This window comes from Salvia hispanica, chromosome 2 (assembly GCF_029641045.1).
Source record: "Salvia hispanica isolate PSC_SH4W2 chromosome 2, Shi_PSC_v1, whole genome shotgun sequence".
Classification (NCBI taxonomy): Eukaryota; Viridiplantae; Streptophyta; class Magnoliopsida; order Lamiales; family Lamiaceae; genus Salvia; species Salvia hispanica.
In genome coordinates, this window is record NC_142693.1 from 58,031,623 (window position 1) to 58,045,848 (window position 14,226).

At 35.9% G+C, this 14,226-nt stretch overlaps 2 protein-coding genes across 2 annotated transcripts; one reads left to right on the plus strand and one right to left on the minus strand.

Moving 5' to 3' along the window:
• The first annotated feature begins 423 nt into the window (after positions 1 to 423).
• DRB3 (dsRNA-binding protein 3) lies at positions 424 to 2,339 on the plus strand. The gene is made up of 3 exons (XM_048098428.2): positions 424 to 926; positions 1,007 to 1,226; positions 1,318 to 2,339. Exons 1-3 carry the CDS (start codon positions 681 to 683, stop codon positions 2,019 to 2,021), a joined length of 1,170 nt encoding a protein of 389 aa, XP_047954385.2. The 5' UTR covers positions 424 to 680; the 3' UTR covers positions 2,022 to 2,339.
• A 3,288-nt stretch (positions 2,340 to 5,627) lies between these two features.
• On the minus strand, positions 5,628 to 6,506 carry LOC125198371 (glutathione S-transferase T3-like). The gene has a single exon (XM_048096726.2). The coding sequence runs from the start codon at positions 6,504 to 6,506 to the stop codon at positions 5,628 to 5,630; it is 879 nt and encodes a 292-aa protein (XP_047952683.2).
• Between the last annotated feature and the right edge of the window lie 7,720 nt (positions 6,507 to 14,226).

Genomic DNA, 14,226 nt, shown 5'->3' on the forward strand with positions numbered 1-14,226 from the left:
TCCACATTGATTTTCATTCTCTGCACTACTGCCTGAATTTTCAACTATGTCAAATATTTTTAAGTAGCTTAAAAAAATTAAAAAGAGCAACCAATATGCAAGTACAAAAATATATGTGTAGGTTATATAATTTCTTATTGTGCATAGCAAGAAAAACTCTAAGCAGATTTAAATCTAAAACCAAATTTGATTACGTAGGAGACGAAAGAAGCTTTCTATTTGGCTGCCTTTTTTTTGCGTAGTACATTTCGAAAGAAGCTTTCCAGAGTGCTAACCACTACACCATAGAACCGTTCTAGATATCATTTTTCATAATTTATTGATAGCCTATTGTTCAATTTATGAGACAGGAGTAATCATCTAGGCCTGAAAAATCATGTTAAAAAATTTCATTTTTTGATAAATTAACAAAGTGAAAATTGAAAATAACAGCAAAGTGGTGCTGGTAATATTTAGGCACTCAAGTTTTCCAAAACCAAACATACCCAAATCAGCTAAAAATTGCCTTCTTCTATGCCTCTTCTGCCTCCTTTTCTCTGTAACTCAAAAAGCCCCCTCAAATCTTTACCCCACTAAGACACACACACATAGTGAAGAAACTCCCATCATCTCTTCTTCACAATGCAAATCCTCTAATTCCTTCACATTACTCTCCTCTCTTTTTTTAAAAAAACAAAAAGATGTTCAAAAACCAGCTGCAAGAATTAGCTCAAAGAAGCTGCTTCAATCTCCCCTCATACGCCTGCGTGAGAGAAGGCCCCGATCACGCCCCCAGATTCAAAGCCTCCGTCAATTTCAACGGCGAAGTTTTCGAGAGCCCCTCTTACTCCACCACCCTCCGCCAGGCCGAGCACGCCGCCGCCGAGGCCGCCCTCAGCTCCCTCTCCGCCAGAGGCCCCTCCAAATCCCTCACCGCCAGAGTTCTCGTAACTTCCCACCACCAAAGTTTTCATCTTTGCTTTGTTTTTGCTTCGATTTCACAAATGTATTTTGATTTTCTATGTAGGATGAGACGGGAGTGTACAAAAATCTACTTCAAGAAACTGCACACAGAGCCGGATTGAAGCTGCCGATTTACACCACCGTCAGATCAGGCCCCGGCCACGTCCCTGTCTTCACCAGCACCGTCGAGCTCGCCGGAATCAGCTTCTCCGGCGAGCCTGCCAAGACTAAGAAACAAGCCGAGAAGAATGCTGCTATTGCTGCTTGGTTCCAATTGAAACAAAGTAGTATTCTTTTTTCGATTCAATTTAAATCCCCCTTTTTCCCCTGTTCCATTGACACACTACAAATTGGTAAAATTGTTTGATTTTTCAGTGCCCAATTTGGGGATTTTGTCGGAGCAAGAGAATGCAGGAGGCGGGAAATGGAGTTGCAGTTCGAATTCCGGTAGAGTGATAAGGCGAAGAGATTATCACCATCATCATCAGCCGAGAATGCAGAGGCCTATTCAAAGAGATAGCTTTGCCTTTGCCCAGAAACGGCCGATTTTAGACCCGACTCACAAGCACAGAAGCTTTCTCTCTCTTCTCCCTCCGCCGCCGCTGACGGCATCCAAAATCCTACCCCCAAATTTGCCCAATTCCAAAACCCTCACTCCCAAAGCAACAGTCAAAGAAACGCTGCCGATGTTGGAGGAGTTTTTTGGAGACGATCAGGAATGGGTTAACAAGATAAGCGAGGCCATAAGAGCAGATGCCGGCAGCTCAAAATCGATTTATGGAGGGAAAATTGGAGGAGTCTACAGTCAATTTGGGGGAGAAGATGGCAGAATTAGGTCAATTCCGCCTCCGTTGATGAAAATTCCCTCAACTTGTCACAATCCCCAAATTGTATCAATCCCCAAATTCGCGCCGGCGGTGCAAATCAGGTCCGTGATTCCGGTGTGCGCGGCTCCACCGGTAAGGGTGAACTCCGACCAATCGCTGCCGATTAACAAAGCAGCTCCACCGCCACTGCCGCCGGCGCCGTCGTCGGAGGAGTTAGCTGTGGCTTCGTCTTTGAGCAAGCTGAAAATATGATGGAATTATGGAACTAAATTGATGTGATTAGTGGTTAAATGAGGTGGTGTTTTGGTGTGAATGAATGAGATGAGTGTTTTTGCGCCATTAATGAGGCACGTGTATTTTAGTTATAAATGTGATGGGATTAGTTTAGTAAATGGAGATTAGTGGTAGTGAAAAAAGAGAAACAATAAATGAGGCAATAAATGAGAAGTGGGAAAGGGCAGATGAGAAATTGAAGATGGTCTGTGACTAAAGCTCAGACAAATGCAGCGATAAACGCAACTCCATTTAATTCTGCACGTCACCACAATTAATGGCTTCTGTCTTCACCAATTAATTTTTCTCTCTCCTCTTTAATTCACTGCACCCAAGTATATATACGCCTGTCTCTTTTTAGGTTGACCTTTTCAATGTATAAATCTTTTTATTATACTATTATTAGTATATACGGAGTATTTTCATTTATGTCTGTTCAAAAAAATTTCATGTTAATTTATAATGATAGTGGTAGAATAGATTCCGTATTACACCAAATATTTGAAGTGATTTCAACCAACTTACGAGATCTACCTCAAACAAGTAATCCTATTTTGTTAAAACTAGTATGACACCCATAATTAAAAAAAATTGTACGGAAGGAATATATACACATGTGAGATTGACTTGTTTCATAAGTCAATAAAGAATTTCGTTGAAGCGATAATTATAAGTTCTAATTATATGTTAATAAATATATTTCATTTTCTATACTCATTTTTTTTCAAAATAAGTAATTAAAATAGAGAAAAAGTAAATAAGAGAATTTTTTTCATAACGTATGCTGAAAATGGAACACCTTTATTAGACGGAACGGAAGGAGTATCGTAAGAGTATCTCCCAGGAAGAAAGATAAATTGAGAAGGTATATTTCTCTTTGAGTGATGCTAAATGGCCACATTATGGCCGGCCATAATATTAAAAAATTATTAAAATTCTGTGTATTTAATGCTAAATTGATGAAATTTATACATATAGAGAGTAGCAATTTTTTAAAGACTAATATACCCTCATATTAAATATAGTATGTAGTATGTAGTATGTAGTATTCCCCAATTCACATTTTGACTTATACTGATACGGATCACTTGCGCTTATATTTTTTTTATTTCTGCACTCATATTTTCTTTACTTTTTTTGTTTCTTTTAGTTATGTAGAGTAGTATTTATTTCTACTGCCATTTTCTTTCCTAGATATTAGATTATATTATAAGTTTTTTTCCTCGTATTATGCTACTCCCTCCGTCCCGGAGTATTAGACTCACTTCTTTTGGGCACATGATTTAAGGAATTGATATTTAAATAGTTAAAGTGGAGAGAGTAAAGTATGAGAGAGGGAAAAAGTAGGGGAGAGAAGAGAGAAAAAAGTAGGTGGAGAATAAAATAAGATAGATGTTTTTTGCTAAAAAAGGAAATGAGTCTAATATGTTGGGACATCCCAAAAAGGAAAGTTGGTCTAATACCTTGGGACGGAGGGAGTACTATTTATTTTAATTGCTTTGATTTTTTATATTATACCCTATACTATATTTTATCATTTATGTTATATTATTTGTAGTAAAACTCATACTTCAAATAAAAATATTCTTACTTTTTTTAATTGCTTTTTATTTTTTATATTATATTCTGTTATTTTTATTATTTTATATAATATTATTTTTAATAAACTAGTACCTCAAATAAATTTTTCTTGGTATTTACTATTTACAATTATATTTATATCATAATTATTTGTTGTATAATTCGTACCCTCAAACCTTAAATCCTGTATCCGACACCGTTTGAATCCAATCAATAATACTTCATTCGTCCACAAAAAAATAGAGCACAATTACCATTTTTGGCCGTCCACAAAAAATAGAGCACATTTATTTATGGAAAGTTTTCAACAAATAATAACCCTACACATCATTAATAGATCCAACTCTATATATATATATATATAGGGTTTTGATCTATGAAAACTAGATTTAAATACAGAAACGCAGAACACAGTCATACGCAGGGTATTTTTAGGTCATAGTTAGTTTATTTTAGGGTCATGCTAACAAAGCATGACCTAAAATGATCTTAACATGACATAAACCCGAATTTTATAATATGACCTAGAACTGCTTAATTATGACCTTCCGTATTTTTGGTTAATTATTGACCATTAGATCATCTAATCCCAGGGCCAAGATTTGGGCTGCATTTCTTGATTTAAGCACATACTTGTTTTGATCACTCCTATATATATATAGGAGTGATCATCTAATCCCAGGGCCAAGATTTGGGCTGCATTTCTTGATTTAAGCACATACTTGTTTTGATCACACCTATATATATATATATATATATATATAGGGAGATGATCAAAATAAGAATACATTTAAATCCAGAAATGCAGCCCAAATCTTGGCCCTAGGATTAGATGATCTAATAGTCAATAATTAACTCAAAACACGGAAGGTCATAATAAAGTAGTTTTTGGTCATATTATAAGATTTGGGTTTATGTCATATTAAGATCATTTTAGGTCATGCTAACATAGCATGACCTAAAAATAAACTAACTATGACCTAAAAATGCCCTACGTATGACTTTGTTCTACGTTTCTGAATTTAAATCTGGTCTTTATAGATCAAAACCCTATATATATATCGTAATATATATATATATATATATATATATATATATATATATATATATATATATATATATATTACGATAGTAGTTGTATAACTTCATCATTACCTTATTGATTATATGTTATGGAGTATTGTAATAACTAAAATTAAAAAAACTATTATTTATATAATATGGAGTAATAAAAATAAAAACGAAGTGGTAAAAAAGTTAAGTAACAAATTACTCTAAAAAAGAATGGAATAAATGAAAGAAACTATAATTAAAAACTAGGGGTAATATTGTCAACTGATTAAGCATTAAATGAGTCAATTAAATTATTAATATCCAAAAGTATCTATATTTACTGAAATGCCATTTATGGCCAGCCACATTATGGTCACATAGCTTTACCCTTTCTCTTTTACCTTCTCAAAAAGGTAATTATATCTTCTTAAAAACTAATGTACTCCAAGGACATAAGGTAAATTAAAAAGAAAAATAAAAATAACTAACATTTTACCATTTCTATCAAGAAGAGGTAAAGATACTTTCTCAAAATGAAAGAAGGTATAAGGGCATCCTTAACCCTGTCCCGAATTTGGGCTGCAAGTCCCCTCCACGTCATCATTCCCTCAAATTAGGGGTTTCAGGCCACAACTCCATTAACACCGCAGTCCACAACTCGGGCCACAACTCAGGCCACAACTATTCATTTCACAACATATTTTAATCGTAAAATAGAATACGTTGAACAATTAAAACTGGGAAAATTCATTGTTCAGTCAGAAAATAGGAAAAGAAAATTAAAAATCCTAGAAAAAGAAAATTACCAATACTAGAAAAAGAAAATTACCAAACCTAGAAAAAAGACAATTACAAATCCTAGAAAAAAGAACTACTTTTTCTTCATTTGTGCGCGAAGGTATTCGATCATCTCACGGTGCAATTCGAGCTCGTACTCTGATGTCAACTCCGTCAGCTAGCCATCCGCAACGTAATACTCATATCCGACATAGAGTCTAATATCTTGTCCAAGGAAGGATTGGGTGGCGGCGGCGGCATAGCGGAGTAGCTCGCAGTTGCCTTCCCCTTTGCTTTCCTCTTTGCCGCCTTTGTGCCCATCGGACGGCTTTCAGTACCAGGAGATGAGAGGAAGAAGTCATCGCCTGTCACGTTGAGGTCGATTGGCGGACCTCCTTCGCTCGAAGTGTAGTGTCCGGCGGCGACTTTGGTTCTCTTCGCCGCCGCTTCAGCCCCACCAGTGTACTTCGGGCTCTTCTCGACAAGCTTCCAAACGTCGAAGTACTTGAAGTGCTTCTTCCCGTCAGCGAAGTAATCTGCCTTGGCCTTGTCCACAAGGTCCATCTCGATGTGCCCGCTCGGCCACATCCGGACTACGTTAGTCCACTTGCCATTCCACTTGTTAATCTCCTTCTGCACCCGACCCCAATGCTTCCGTAGCTTCACGTAGGTACGCTCGAACAAGCCTTCGGGTTGACCAGCGTTGTACTTATCTGCAATCCGCTGCCAGAACACTTTGCCGCTTTGCTGGTTGCCGACCACAGCGTCCTCGGAGACGTCGACATAGTTCTTGGCCAGCCACATTGTCTCCTGCGGACTATACTTCTTCGGCCCATCCTCATCGGCAACCTTGCCCTTGCCCTTGCCCCTCCGTTGAGCGGGCTCCATATCGCTGATATCGTACTCATCAATGCTAACTGGCGATTCCATGTCCATATTGATAGGCAGCCCGGGACTAGGCGTTGCATCTGGATCGGGTGTCGGTGGCACTTGCCAGTTCTGGGAGTTCACGAAATCGTCCATCTGGCGTTGGTCGCTGTTAAACCAATCCATAGAACTCAAAAAGTCTTGAAATGCTAAAGGATTGAGAGTGAGAGTTTGTGTGGAAGAGTATTAACAATGGAGCAAATATAGTGTATAAATAGAAAAATAAAAAAAAAATTGAAAATGCGTGGGGACTTGCGGCCCGGCCCGAACGCAATTAACGCCGGGACGGGCCGCATGGGGTGCGGCACGGGAACGCATAACGCCGAACGGGACGGGACTCGGGAGCGGCCCCGGGACGCAACTGCGTCCTCGGGACCGTCCCGGGCCGGGACGCAAGGAGCTCCAACGGTGAATTCGGGCCGGGACACGCGAGTTGCGGCCCGGCCCGTCGGCGTTATTGATGCTCTAATACCTTCCCATATGCCCTTTCTATTAGAGTATAATTTTTTTTTGAAGAAAAAATAAATATGATAGTAATTTCTCTTTACCTTTCCATTTACCCTTTCCCTTGGAGATGCTTTAAATAAGTGAGTTTGACGAGAGAAAAAAAAAACAAAAAATAAAACAAAAAAATATAAATAAATAAATCATAAGAATTGGTGAGCACTTGTAACAATAATTCTAAAAGATATAATCCCAATTCAATATCAGAATAAGTCATATTTTATCTCGTCCCAGCAAAAATGAGACTTCTATTTTGACATAGAAATTTAGGTAATTTTGTTTAATAAATTGAATTGTAATAGTGTAATAATGGAGAGAATAAAGTAAGAAAAAGTGAAAAATAATAATTAAAAGATGAATAAAATAGAAGAGATAAGAGGATAAAGTAAAAAAGAAAGGTGGGTTAATTATTATTAAAAAAAAACGTCTGACTTAGATTGGGACATTTAAGTCCCACTTAGACTGGAACGGAGGGAGTATAATAATTATGAGATCAAAATATACTTTATACATCTATAATTAATAGTTATATTTTTCTATTTTTGGTTATTAATAAAATTAGTTGTTTATTATTTTTAGTGAATTTGTCTCTAATTAATTGTGCTTCATTTATTATTAATAATATTTTAACTATTTTTTATCTATCTTAATTTATTAATTTTTTTTATTAAAACTTGTATGATTCACTGCTAAAACTATTGATATGGACAAGGAGAATATGTTCACTAAATCGATAGTCATGCTTATTAGGGGTGTGTTATATTGCTAACTCATCCCTAAATTGCTAACTACAACTAAATGATAGGCATTAGATTTTTAAATTAAAGGTGGAGATCATTCAACCCTTGAGTATTAGTATCATGCACAAAAAATATCAATAGGGGTATTAATGTCAATTAATTATAAAATTAATTATAACTAACTTTTAAAAGAAATCCCAAAACATTAAATTCATATAACATATATCAAATTAAAGATAGTTTTATAAGGATTCTAACGATATCCTATATGCATATGTTCCGACGTCAGAATTTGAAAAAAAATTCAAAAATTTTAAATTTTTTCGTACAGCGGAAATGTCAACATACTATATAAAATATGTCAATATAAGCAATGGGTTAACATTCTTAAAGCATTGTGTTGACATTCTCAAAGCATTATGTTGATATTTTCGAAACACTATATTGACATTTTCATCCAAAACCCTAATTTGAAGTTTTTTTATCTTTTTCGATTTAATTAATAAAAACAAAAATTACACGTGCAAATTGTAGACCACATATTTTCTAAAATCATATTGCCTTAAATTAATTATAGTTAACAATTAAATAATGAGTTAGCAATTCATCACTCCCGTACTTATTATTTATATATAAAGTCATGAGGCGCATTAAATGTAAAAAAATTGATATTCTTTCCATTCTTGCGTCAATTTTTGGTACATTCCACTTAAAATAAATAGTTTTTTCCCCAAAAAATAACCCAATTACTCTGTTCTATTTTATTTTTTATTTTTTTCTTAATTTTTTTTACTTAACTCTCTAAATATGTATTTTCTTAAATTTTGTATCTAGATTAAGAAGTGAATAGAAATTTATAGGGTTATCTTCCAAAAATCAATTGGTGATAAAAATTACTAACATAAAATCATGTTATAGATAATTTTTATGATTAGTGTGCAGGTTTTGAAAAATTATCATGGAGTAAGTTTTTTTTGTTATACTCCCTAACAAAAATTAACCGTTTTAAAATTGACATGGTAGTAGTAAGTTTTTGAATGTTTCTGAATTTGATGATTAGTGTGCAGGTTTTGTTTGCTGTGGATGCATACAGTAGATTATAGTATCTTTCAATTTTGGAGATTAAAAAAAATACTCTTATGCACTTTGAGATGGGTGCACAAGCACAAGATAATGATATATTGGTAAAACAATGTCTGAAATGACAATTGGGTGTGCATAGACTGCAGTAAAAGATGATGTAACAATTTTATTATTCCTACTACCATCCACAAATTCTTGACATAAATTTCACATTAGATCTTTCTATGATATTTATATTATTGTTATCGATACACGCAAGCATTTGTCAATAGTCAGAATTTATGATGGTAACATTGGCACTATTAATGTTCAACGCTTCAAATTTAAGTTTATGGAATAAGATTTCATAATGTTGAAGCTTCAGAGTTCATTTTTTAGACCCATGTTTTTAGGCGTAGATGTTTCCTGATAGGTTCAGGTATAAGAGTATCCGCAATGGTCGGTTAGCGACCGACTAGCCAATTCGTCGCGCTGGCCGATCGGCTAGCCGAACCATTGCAGTCGGCCAGCGCAAAATCGGCGAGCGGATCGGCGTGGGCTCGCCGATCGCTCGTCGCTGGCCGAAACGCTAGCCGATCGGCTAGCCGCCATTGTGGAGGCCCGATCGGCCAGCGCCGATTTTCAGATTTTTTTTTTTTTTTTTAAATCATATATAAACGCGATTTTCGTTTCATTTTCATTTGCACCACTTGTTTTAACGAGTTTTCTCTCTCTCTAACTTTCTATTCAAGAGCATCATCGAGCGATGGATCACGCGGGTGGTAGCGGTAGCGGTAGTGGTGGGGATCCTGAGGAGTACGAACGGAGGATGAACGAGGCTATGGAGGCCTACATGAACCGCGGGATGGATTGGTACATGCGTATGGTGGAACAGCAGGCGATACCTCGCCCTCCACGAGTTGTCCACCACCGAGCAGTGATTGATCGGGATCACGTAGCTGCACATCAGCGGCTGTACGAGGACTACTTTGCAGAGTACCCGCGGTTTCCCGCCAACATGTTCCGGCGGCGTTTCAGAATGCGCAGGGAGTTGTTTATGCGCATCGTTAGGGCATTGGAGCGTCAATATATGTGTTTCCGCTTCAGGCACGATGCGGCTGGCAGACCCGGCCACACCCCTATCCAAAAGTGCACGGCGGCAATCAGGCAGTTGGCCTACGGAGGCGCGGCAGACATGTGGGATGAGTACCTCCACATCGGTGAGTCGTCAGCCCTGAAATGTCTGAAGGAGTTCTGTGGGGGCGTGATCAGCATTTTCGGTGAGCAGTACCTTCGAAGCCCTACTCCCGAAGATTGTCAGAATTTGATGCAGATGCACGGGGAGAAGCATGGGTTCCCCGGGATGTTAGGCAGCATAGACTGTATGCATTGGGAGTGGAAGAACTGTCCGACTGCCTGGAAGGGGGCCTACACGACCGGCTACAAGTCAAAGAACCCCACAATAATCCTCGAGGCCGTAGCTGATTACCGGCTGTGGATCTGGCATGCGTATTTTGGGGTAGCCGGGTCGAACAACGACCTCAACGTCCTGAACTCGTCTCCCCTCTTCAACGAGAAGTGCCAGGGCGTCGGTCCAGCCGTCTCATTCGTGGCCAACGGCAACCGGCATGATATGGGCTACTACTTGGCGGATGGGATATACCCTCGGTGGCCGGCCTTTGTGAAGACGATCCGACAAACAAGTGATGAAAAGAAGGCCTACTTTGCGCAACGACAGGAATCGGCGTGCAAGGACGTGGAGCGCGCATTTGGTGTGCTCCAGTCTCGATGGGCGGCAATCAAGGGCCCAACGCGTTTGTGGGATGTCGGATGCGTTTCCGAGATAATGTACGCCTGCATTATCCTGCACAACATGATCGTCGAAGACGAAGGCGTACAACTGACTAGTTGGGTCAGTGACGATGAAGCCGGTCCAAGCCACGGAACGGCCACCCCTAGTGTACGACAGGGGGTACCCCTCGATGAAGGCGGCCGACTCAAGGAATTTGCCAGCATGCGCCAAGTGGATGCTCATATTCAACTCCAAAAGGATATAATTGAAGAGTTGTGGGCACGGAGGACTGCACGACGATAGTTTTTTTTCTTTATTATGCATGTACTTTTTTTTAATCTATGTAACTGTTTTAAATGCAATTAATGAATTTTCCCGTACACGTGTCTAAATTTAATTCTGTATTTTAATCGTAATTTTAATTCCGTAAATGTAGTATATTTTGAATTGTTTTTATTGCGGCTGGCCTATGACTGGCCTAAATCTGACGTGGCAGGTGGTTTTTTTAGTGTTGCTGACGTGGCAGAGGAGAGAATGGCTGGCCTATGGCTGGCTTATGCACCATTACGGATGCTCTAATATAGCTTGATTGTTGGTATAATTTATGATATAAAAGAAAGCATTCTTAAATTAAAGGTAAATTATTGTAACCTTTATTATTTTCTTAGGACTCTTTTATTTGTGTCGCATAAATGGAAAATTGAAATTAATTTAAGGACATACTACATGATTTGTTGCATTACGAAACATATTAGATTTGTTTTTTTTTTCAAATAGATCTTAAAATTCTATAAACTTTAGAAATGATTAAATTTTGAAAATAAAATTATAGATTAAACCCTAGACATTTTTTATTTCAAAATCATAACCATAGAATATATAGATAATACTAGTATTTATTTGATAAATTAATTGATTTTGTTTTATATATATATATATATATATATATATATATATATATATATATATATATATTATATTTAAAATATTCAATCATACTCTAATGCAAACAGATATGGAAAGCTTATTAGTAGCAAATCACCGTGTTCTAATCGCAATTGGATTAAGTTTTGATAAATACATAATAAAAGTAATCAATTAAAGCTAATAAATACTCCATCCATCCCAGTTGAGTCGTATTCCTTTTTAGTCCGTCCTAACAAAGTTGAGTCATTTCCTTTTTTAACAAAAGACAAAACATCTAATCACTCTTTTTTTATTCCATCATTTACTATACTCTCTCTTATCTTTCTTACTTTTTTCATCTCTCCTATTTATTTAATATAAATTCTTAACCTCTGTGTCCAAAAATTTTGTCTCAACTTTTATGGGACGGAGGGAATATGTGAATACCTCCCCTCATCCTTAGTCAAATATTCGACAAAAAAATTAAAATCATATCTTAGCCATTTGCTATTGAATCAAAGATAGATGTAGGTCAAAATTGTCAGATTGGCAAATTAATTAGTACACCCTCTATATTGCAATCAGCTGAATTTCTTCTTTTCAGAATGAATACTAGTAGTAATATTTATCATTCTATCCATTAAATATATAACCTACATTTGCATGATCGTATTTAATAATTATTGTATAAAATTTTCCAAACTCAACTACTACTGCACAACTCCATTACTAAATTCTGTCACATCAAGACTATATAAATGCCTTTGAATAGAAAAGTCCAGCAATTAAATTCTAATAAATGGGCTTTAATAACCCATTTAAAACACGGGCCAGAACTAGTAATGATAATATTTCAATTTCCCTTTATATACCGCTGAACAAATAAATCTTCTTGTTTTTTTAAAGAAGAAAATTTCGTCGGTTCTATTTATTGTTGTAAAACAGATTATTTATGCAATAATATTATGTAGAAAACCAATCCTAAGCAAATACTGAACTCGATTTAAAACTTATTAGTGAATCGAAAATTAATAAAATATTGGGATCGACTTTCTTTATAAAGACTTGTTAATCATGGCCTTGTTGCACCAGCTAAATCACTTTATATAATTAAGAAAATCTCTTATTTTTTTAATGAATGAGATAATTCGAAAGGTAAAGTTCGTTTTATTGGTAAAAAATGTAACTATGTAAGTTGTAGGTAAGTATGAGAAATGGGCTTTCCATTTGTGTTTGCTCTTAGATGATTTATTGGGTTGGACCGACCTTATAAACGATACATAAAATGTTTCGTGGACATCTTTTTTGTGTATAAAATGTTTCATACTATCACTTTGTGTTTGTGATAACCATATGAGTTTGTAAAATAAATTATAAAATATTCCAGGTAGCAAAAACAATCATAATATTTGGCAAGTTTGTACAACTTGATGCCCAACGTTTATCACAAATACACAGAAAACACGTTTATTATATAAAAAAATTTATTTGGCAAGTTTGTTACGTGTATATATATTTCTTAAAAAGCATCAACTATCATTATATCCCGCTATTATCAGTGGCGGATTCAAGAATTTTATATTGGGGTTACGATAAATAATTACAGTAACTTAGAATTTTTTTTTTCTTTTATTAGAAATGGGCCACTCACCCCTTAAAAGGCCTCATAAAGGGGAGGGTTATCCACACTTATATAGAGAAGCTAGGATCATCACCAAGCCGATGTGGGACAATTTTAACACGCCCCCTCACGTGTGAGCCGGAATGACACATCGGACTTCCATCACGTGGGTAGGCAAGAGAAGAGATAAAGAGATAAACCATCATCGACTTGGGCCCTGCTCTGATACCATATTAGAAATGGGCCACTCACCCCTTAAAAGGCCTCATAAAGGGGAGGCTTATCCACACTTATATAGAGAAGCTAGGATCATCACCAAGCCGATGTGGGACAATTTTAACATCTTTTATTATCTAATTATCTTTTTTCCCCCAATGAGTCCCTTTATTGTGTATAAAAATAAATATTTTTAGTGTTATTACTTGAAAATATTTCATTATATAAAATGGATGTTATTAGGCATTTGCATAAAAAAAGAGTTTATTTAGTTTGGAGAAAGTTTTATATATTTTAAACTAAAACAAAATACATCATATATTATTCAACCGGCAGTTAAAACCATAAATATAACATGAATGGACTGAATAGCCAAAGAATGCACCAGATGGGGATCGATAGCTAGAGAATGCACCAGATGGGGATCGAACCATGGCTTACGCTATGAAAGAGGAGTGTAATACCCCTTGTTCTTATGTATATCCGCCAATGGATATTATAATACTTATGATAGACAAATTATACATAGTTGCTTTAGAATATTGAAAAACTAAAATTATAGTAATTATTAGAGCATTCGCATTGATAGTCTTGCATCATGTCCAGTGAAATGGGTTGATGGCGAAACATGTTGCAAGTGTATTCTAGGGTTGATGGCGTCACTCTTGAAGTGATAGCTTGCGAGCTATCCTGCAAATGTTCTTATTACTCCTATTATCAATTGGTTTAGACTTTAGAGTGTATTATGTTACTATTTAGAGTTGGGCTTGAAACCAGTCACTACATATTTAATTTTAACTTACTTTGAATTTTTTTTTCTATTTCAATATTCTTTTAATTTTTACAATTTTCCCTTTATTTTTGTTATAATTAAATATTAATCTAATAACTAAAAATATATCCATTATTTTTAAAAATTAGATTTAAATTACAATATATTCAATATTTTGATTAAATTACATATTTAATTTAATTACACTTTTAATAAATAAAATAAAAATAAGA